Raw genomic sequence first — 8,711 nt, 5'->3', positions numbered from 1 at the left:
CGTCTTTGCTTTTAGACCAAAACGGGTGATCGCCCATAAAAAACACTCCATTTTATAGTCAGGTTTATTTTTGCCAAAGGAAATATGTATATAGGGCGTGGTATATACAAAACCGCTGGTTTTGTGCTACTACCCAAACTGTATTCATACCCATAAAGTGACTAAATTTCGAAGGAACAAATGGAAGAACATTTTTATACTTTGTCCTTCCTTGTGTAATGAGTAATGTATAACTGTCTCGATGTAATGTTTATTAACTTTCAGTACAGTGGGAACTATCTAGCCATCAACAGAAACAAAACTAGTTCGTAGTTTAAGTATGATCTGCAAGAATACATTTTCAATATTTCATTGGGTTTCAACAAACATGATATTGCATGTATTGAACAATTACCATTCAGTAATAATAAAATGTATAATTTTGCTTCTCCAGAGTTGTAACATAACACATTTGGAGCGCTGTGCCCATCTCCGGTAGTCGATCCCATACAACATCCACCCGCACACAAATGCTGGATTACTGCAGCTATATTTCTTCAGGATGTTCGTCTATTTTGCTGCAACAAAGAGTTAAACATGTTTTTAAAAATTAATAAATATAGCATGGATGTTGACGGCATAAGCAGACAAAAGTTTAACCTCTCCCATGGCATTGCTCAATCTGGTAATTTCAAGGAGCCCTTAACCCCTTTAAAATAAAGTGGTTCAGCAGATGGATTATTTTCACCGGATCCCATAAGGCATTGATCAGCTAATATCTTTTTTTTTATCAATTTCTATGCTGACCCTCAATCGGTAGAGGATGAATGAGAGTAATGGAAATGATCAGTGCTCAGCAAAGGTTACAATAATTGCAGATGCCGAACACTGCAAATGAAGTGAAAAGGGAAACTGCTGGCATTTCACACCTTGCTTGTACTGGTAAAGATAGATAGATAGAGCGAGCGGGAGATAGGAAGAAGTGTAAGAAGGAGGAGCCGAATAAACAGAAGAATACGAATAAGGATAGGAAGAGAAGGGAAAGGAAAAAGACAAAATAAAGGTGAAGGAGAAAGGGAGGAAGAAGAAAAATAACAGAAAAGGAAGAAGGAGAAGGAGCAGAAAGAGAATAATAACAAGGAGAAGGAGAAGTAGGAGAAGAGGAAAAAGAAGAAGAAGATGGAGAAGAAGACGAATAGGAAATAGCAGAAAGGAAGGTGAAGAAGAATGCGAAGGAGAAAAATAAGAGGAAGATGAAGATGAAGAACAACATCAAAAACTGGTCACAGAAACAGATCTCATTGAAACGTTGAGAGACCAAAAGGAGCAGACCTGGTGGGAGCACAGCGAGAGCGGAGCAGATAAAAGAATCAGTCCTGAGCGGCAGGAGCCTGACACCGGGAGAAGCAGACCTGGAGGGAGCACCGATAGAGCAGAGCAGTTAAAAGGAGCAGTCCCGAGCAGCAGGAGCCTGACACCGGGAGAAGCAGACCTGGAGGGAGCACCGATAGAGCAGAGCAGTTAAAAGGAGCAGTCCCGAGCAGCAGGAGCCTGACACCGGGAGAAGCAGACCTGGTGGGAGCACAGCGAGAGCGGAGCAGTTAAAAGGAGCAGTCCCGAGCAGCAGGGACCCGAGACCGGGAGAAGCAGACCTGGTGGGAGCACAGCGAGAGCGGAGCAGTTAAAAGGAGCAGTCCCGAGCAGCAGGAGCCCGACACTGGGAGGAGCAGACCTGGAGGGAGCACCGATAGAGCGGAGCAGTTAAAAGGAGCAGTCCCGAGCAGCAGGGGCCTGAGACCGGGAGGAGCAGACCTGGAGGGAGCACAGATAGAGCAGAGCAGTTAAAAGGAGCAGTCCCGAGCAGCAGGGGCCCGAGACCGGGAGGAGCAGACCTGGTGGGAGCACCGATAGAGCAGAGCAGTTAAAAGGAGCAGTCCCGAGCAGCAGGAGCCCGAGACCGGGAGGAGCAGACCTGGTGGGAGCACAGCGAGAGCAGAGCAGTTAAAAGGAGCAGTCCCGAGCAGCAGGGGCCTGAGACCGGGAGGAGCAGACCTGGTGGGAGCACAGCGAGAGCGGAGCAGTTAAAAGGAGCAGTCCCGAGCAGCAGGGGCCTGAGACCGGGAGAAGCAGACCTGGTGGGAGCACAGCGAGAGCAGAGCAGTTAAAAGGAGCAGTCCCGAGCAGCAGGGGCCTGAGACCGGGAGGAGCAGACCTGGTGGGAGCACAGATAGAGCAGAGCAGTTAAAAGGAGCAGTCCCGAGCAGCAGGGGCCTGAGACCGGGAGGAGCAGACCTGGTGGGAGCACAGCGAGAGCGGAGCAGTTAAAATGAGAGGCAGGAACTCCACAGAGGCAGTTTTTGAAAAAGTGATGTCAGAGTAAAAAAGGTGACATTGGCATAAGGGAAGGAGCTGATTGGCGAGAGGCTGATGAGTGTATTTTTTTAAGTTTATAAGTTTATTTCTGCTAAGTTAGTAAATAGCCTATTAAATAGAGGAAAAGAGTTGATTGGTGAGTAGCTGGGGAGTGATTTCTGTAAAGTTTTAAGTTTATTGCTGCTAGGTTAGTTCTTAGTCTAGTAAATAGGGACAGGACAGGGCAGCACAGTCCCGTGGAGTGCTCATCCTGTGCCATGTGGGAACTCCTGGATGCTTTGTGTAACCTGGACGACCACATGTGGGGGTAGTGTCACCAGAGACAGCAACTCGAGCACCGGGTTTCCTTGAACAATATGTTTTTGGCCCAAATAGGAAGGAGGCGTTGCTGGACCTGGTGATGGGGAAAGAGGTAGGCCAGGCCTGTGGGAAAACACTTGGGTATGGTTTGATCATCGTTTCATAAGATTTAGATTAGCAATAATGAGGAGCAACGAACAATCTAGAGTGGAACTTCTAAACTGGAATAGGGCTAACTTCAATGGGATGTGAAAGGATCTAGCTAGGGTAAAATGGAACCAAAGACTCACAGGGAAAACTATAAGGGAACAATGGGTGATCTTTAAGGAGGTGATGTCCAAGTACAGGCTAGGTACATTCCAACAAGAGGGAAGGGGAAGCTAACCAAAGCAAGGGCTCCTTGGATGATGAGGGAGATAGAGAAGATGATGAAACAAAATAGAGGGCGTATAATGAATGTCAGGTGAATTCTTGAAGGGAGAACCAGACCAAATAGAGTAAGTTGAGAGGGAATATGAAGATGAAAATAAAATTGTCGAAGAGAAAATATGAGAGTAGAATGACAGTTAAAATAAAGGGAACCCAAACATCTTCCATCGCATGTAAACAGTAATTGGTAGGAAGAGGCGTGTTGGGGCCTATTAGAGGCAAAGAAGGTGACATATGCTTAAAGGTGCAGGACAAGTCTAGAATGCTCAATGAGTACTTTGTATCGAGGTTTACTAAGGAGGTGGATGCTGAAAAATATCGGTAGAAGTGGAAAAGGTAGAAGCAATGACAGGGGTGAAAATTGATAGACAGTATTTACTGGAAAGACTGGGTATGCTTAGAGTGGCCAAGTCGCCTGGTCCAGATGGTGTACATCCCAGGTTGATAAGGGAATTGGGGGAGGAGATAGCGGAAGAGCTTGCCATAATTTTCCAATCTTCCCTAGATGCAGGGGAGATGCCTGAGGATTGGAAAGTGGCAAATGTGACACCAATGTTCAAGAAAGGGTGTAAGGACAATCCTAGTAACTACAGGCCGGTCAGTTTAACATCAGTGGTGGGTAAAGTGTTATAAACAATAACCAATGAAAAAATTAACGGGCATTTGGAGAGGATTAAGGTAATTAAGGAGAGCCAACACGGGTTTGTAAAAGAAAGATCGTGTTTGACTAATCTAATTGAATATTTTGAGGGAGATTGATGAAGGGACTGCAATGGATGTTGTCTACATATATATTCGGAAAGCGTTTGACAAAGTAGCACATAGAAGGTTGGTTAACAAAATTGAGGCTCGTGGAATAGGTGGATCAGCAGCAGCTTGGATAAGGAAATGGCTTGTGGACAGAAAAAAGCGAGTTGTGGTAAATGTCTGCTTTTCAGACTGGAGGAAGGTAGACAGTGGTGTTTCCCAAGGGTCACTGCTGGGACCACATCTATTACTGATACATATAAATGACCTGCATATTGGAATACAGAGTAGAATTTCTAAATTTGCCGATGATACCACACTTGCGGAGTGGCAAGCAGTGATGATGATATCAATTGGCTACAACAGGACATAGAAAGGCTAGCAGAATGGGCAGACAAGTGGTAGATGGAATGTAATACAGAGAAGTGTGAGGTAATGCGTCAGAATGAACAGGCAGAGGCAATATACCCTTAATGGCACAGCTTTAAAGAGTGTGCAGGGATAGAGGGACCTGGGAGTTAATGTGCATAGGTCCCTGAATGTGGCGGGACATATTGAGAGAGTAGTTAACAAAGCATATGGGATCTTGGGCTTCATAAATAGAGGTATTGAGTACAAAAGTAGAGAAGCTATGCTGACCCTTTATAAAGCGCTGGTTAGGCCACAACTGGAGTATTGCGTCCAGTTCTGGTCACCACACTTTAGGAAGGATGTGAAGACAGCTTGAGAAGGTGCAGAGGTGATTTACCAGAATGGTTCCAGTGATGGGGGATCTTAGCGACAAGGACAGTTTGGAGATGCTGGATTTGTTTTCATTATAGCAAAGGAGTTCGAAGGATGATTTGATAGAGGTGTACAAGTTTATGAGGGTTTGCACAGGCTAGATGGGGAATGGCTGTTCCCACTAGATGATGGTAGAAGGACTAGGTGACACAGATTTAACGTTTTGGGCAAATGATACAGGGTGTATGTGTGGAAAAACGTTTTTACGCAGTGAGTGGTGATGACCTAGATTTCGCTACCGATGGAAGTGGAGACACTCAATGTTTTCAAGGGGCGACTGGATAGGCAATTGAGGGAAATAAACGTGCAAGGCTACGGGGATAGTGTGGTGTATGTACCCTGTTCCACCTTAAGAGAACTACCTTAAGAGATGTACTACTTTCTCTTGGCTGCTGTATACTGTAATACCGGTGGTGACCACACCGGTATATAAACGTTGTGTAGTGATTTACTGGGCAGTTCAGCCCTGACCTCCGAATAGTAAAGACCTGTTAAAGTTATTCTTGTTGTCTGTGTCCAGTGATTTATAATAAGCATAACTGGGACACACAGACTCAACAGTGGCGATGAGTCCGATCTTACCCTGCGGCAGTTTTACATCCTAGGTAGCTTCGTCCTCAGAACGGGCGTCGAGAAGAGGCATCCGCCCTCATCATCCTGCTGAGCACCACATCGCACGGGAGGCATCGAGAACCCGGGTTAAAAAGAAAAATTCTGACCATGAAGCCCTCCATCAGCGACAGGCAGTGACCATCCCTTCTACCACGGTGGTGGGTAAGCCGATCAGCGACACGAGCAGAAAGTCGGCCGCGTTGGCTTTGGAGTAGGGGAGGGAAAACGGAGGAAAAAGGGCGGAGAACTCGACTGCGGCTGGTGAAAAGGGCCGGGCTGCAATCGGGGCCGAGAGGCGCAGTGACTGGGGCAGCGTTAAGGCCACGAGAACCGCGGAGAACTCAACCGCAGCCGGTGTAAAGGACCGGCCTGCAAGCGGGGCTGAGAGGTGCAACAGCAGGGGAAGCATGAATGCCCATGGGAACCGCGGGGGAGCAAAAAGCAGCGTCGGGGAATTGAGAACCGCTGGGGAGGCGAGAACGGCAGCAGCACGGCAATCGCCATTGCAGCCAGCGGGGGAAGAAGGCAAACGTGGGAAGCCGCCATTGTAGTCGGCGGGGGAAGAAGACCAGCGCGGGAAAAACCGCCAAGCGCGGGTAGCCGCCATTTTAGTAGGCGGGGGAAGAAGACAAACGCGGGAAGCCGCCATTTTGGGAAAAAGAAAATTTAAAGAAACTTGCAAGGATGCCTAAACATGGTAACATCAATGCTTTTGATAGCGATGTCGAAGATTGGGCCACATATGTAGGACGCATGGAAGTTTATTGTAAATCAAATGAGGTACCAGATGATAAGAAAGCACTAACCTTATTAAACTCAATGGGTGCGAAGACGTACGGGCTATTGAAGCACCTTGTATCACCAGATAAACCGGCGGATCAGACTTTCGCGAATATTGTTACTGTCCTGAAAAAATCATTTAAACCCCATGCCGCTGCTGACAGCGGAACGATTTAAATTTTACAGAAGAACGCAGCTGAAAGAAGAAAGCAATGCTGAATTCTTAATTGAACTGCGTAAGCTATCAAAGTACTGTCAGTTTGGAACAGGACTAGCAGATGCGCTGAGAGATAAATTTGTGTGTGGATTATTAAAAGAAGGAACACAAAAGCGACTGCTAGAGGAGAATGATCTTACGCTTGATAAAGCTGTCACTAGTGCAGCATCGCATGAAGCCGCAGCAAGAGGCCCTGCGGAAATGCAGCTAAGGTCATCGGAACTCAGCACCAATCAAATGGCCTTGGGTGCAGTAAAGTGTTATCATTGTGGAAAGACAACGCACGATCAGAACCAGTGCTGGTTCAAAAATCAGGAATGCAGAAAATGTGGCAGGCTTGGTCACATAGCTAAAGTATGCCGGTCAGGAAAGAAGACCAGCAACAAAAAGTCACCGCAGGAAAAGTGCAGAAAGGTACACAAGGTGACAGAGAACAGTTCGGATGAACAGAAATCAGATTCAGACTCCAGCAGTAAGGAACTAGGTTGTCTAAGAGTACACAATGTGGGTAATGAAGCAGACCTCCAAACTATCTGGGTCACACTTCAGATAGCAGGAGTCCAAGTGAAGATGGAATTGGACACTGGATCGGCATTGACGGTCATGAATAAGCAAGATTACAAAAGGTTATTCCCACGTATTCCCCTATGGGATACGGAGATTGTATTGAAAACATACACGGGGCAAAGAGTATACCCCATCGGAAAGATAAAGGTAAAGGTGGTCCACAAGGGCAAAGAAAGCCGCGGAATGGCCTTATATGTGCTACCTGAGGGAGGTCCACCACTACTGGGACGGGAGTGGATCAGGAGAATAAATATGGACTGGCATTCCTTAAAAGCACTAACGGTAGATTCCGGTAAAAAAGATGTCAAACCTAAACGATTGTCCAGCATATTGGACGATGCTAAAGAGGTGTTCCAACAGGGACTGGGAACACTGAGAGGAATTACGGCAACCATCAAGGTTGAAGAACATGCAAACCCGAAATTTTTCAAAGCCAGACCGGTACCTTATGCGATACGACCTGCTGTGGAAGCTGAGCTGGAAGGGCTAGAACGTTCAGGAGTACTGTCTAAGGTGGATTGGAGTGAGTGGGCCACGCCCATTGTTCCCGTCATGAAGCGTTCATCGAGCAACAAGCTGGGGGAACCGGGGAAGGTTCGCATCCGTGGAGATTTCAAGATCACTGTTAATCCGATGCTTCACACGGTGCAATATCCGCTTCCGCGGATTGAGGATATCTTCACTTCGTTGTCTGGTGGGAAACACTTCACCAAGATAGACCTGGCGCAGGCGTACTTACAGATGGAAGTTGAGGAAGAGTCACGCCAGTATCTCACGATCAACACGCATAGAGGCTTGTATCGGTATAATAGACTGGTTTTTGGAGTGGCATCGGCTCCAGCAATTTGGCAGAGGGCCATGGAGCAGGTATTACAGGGAATTCCAGGCACACAATGTTACCTGGACGATATTCTGATTACAGGAGATGATGATGAGGAACATCTTGCAAATTTGGAACTGGTGCTCACCAGATTGAAAGAATATGGACTTCGAGTTAATCGCCAGAAATGTGAGTTCTTTCAGAAGCGGATCTCGTACTGTGGTCATGTCATTGACCAGGAGGGGCTTCATAAGTCTCCTGACAAGATAGAAGCTGTTGTGAAGGCTCCCACTCCGGATAATGTATCCCAGTTGAGGTCGTTCCTAGGGTTGATTAACTATTACCATAAGCTTCTGCCAAATTTATCCACGGTGCTGCACCCGCTGAATGCTCTTTTGCAGAAGGGAGTACCATGGAAGTGGAGCGAGGACTGTAAGAGGGCCTTTCACAAAAGCAAGGCATTGATCACCTCAGAGGAAGTGTTGGCTCACTTCAACCCAATGCTGCCTATTCGTTTGGCTTGTGATGCTTCTCCATATGGTATTGGGGCAGTACTCTCACACAAGTTGCCAAATGGCTTGGAGAGGCCAGTCGCGTTCGAATCCAGATCATTGACCTCCGCTGAGCGCAACTATGCTCAGATAGATAGGGAGGCTCTCAGCCTTGTGTGGGGAGTAAAGAAGTTTAATCATTACCTGCAGGGCCAAAAGTTTATGCTACTGACAGACCACCAGCCGTTGGTATCCATTTTTAACCCTAAGAAGGGTGTTTCGGTGATGACAGCACAGAGGCTCCAGAGATGGTCCCTTTTCCTAGGGGCACATCAATATCAGATTGAATTCAAAGGTACAAAGCAGCATGGTAATGCTGATGGGCTGTCGCGCCTGCCAATACCTACAGCGGAGGAGGCACCGACGGTTGACCCTGTTGAGTTATTTCACTCGACCATCATCGAATGTTTACCAGTCACCAATGCAAGTATTGAAAGAGAAACCAGGAACGACCCGACACTGTCCCGGGTCTACGAATTGACAGTGAAGGGATGGCCAGCACATGGTGATCCACTGTTACCGGCATTCTCAGCAAGACGAGAACAGCTGTCCG

At 47.0% G+C, this 8,711-nt stretch overlaps 1 protein-coding gene across 7 annotated transcripts in view; it reads right to left on the bottom strand.

Annotated features, from left to right (window-relative positions):
• Positions 1-230: 230 nt before the first annotated feature.
• The window catches only part of LOC147092440 (NACHT, LRR and PYD domains-containing protein 3-like), a 65,375-nt gene continuing 56,894 nt past the window's right edge, over positions 231-8,711 (bottom strand). For all 7 annotated transcript variants that reach the window (XM_085975920.1, XM_085975924.1, XM_085975921.1 and 4 more), the window contains one exon: positions 231-557. In XM_085975920.1, coding sequence (XP_085832046.1) covers positions 527-557 — 31 coding nt within the window. In that variant the 3' untranslated portion in view covers positions 231-526. The remainder of the gene's footprint in view (positions 558-8,711) is intronic.

Source organism: Somniosus microcephalus, unplaced genomic scaffold, assembly GCF_052327205.1.
Source record: "Somniosus microcephalus isolate GS21.2 unplaced genomic scaffold, FLI_Smic_1.0 unresolved_chr2, whole genome shotgun sequence".
Taxonomy (NCBI): domain Eukaryota; kingdom Metazoa; phylum Chordata; class Chondrichthyes; order Squaliformes; family Somniosidae; genus Somniosus; species Somniosus microcephalus.
This window is presented reverse-complemented; position numbering and strand designations above follow the sequence as displayed.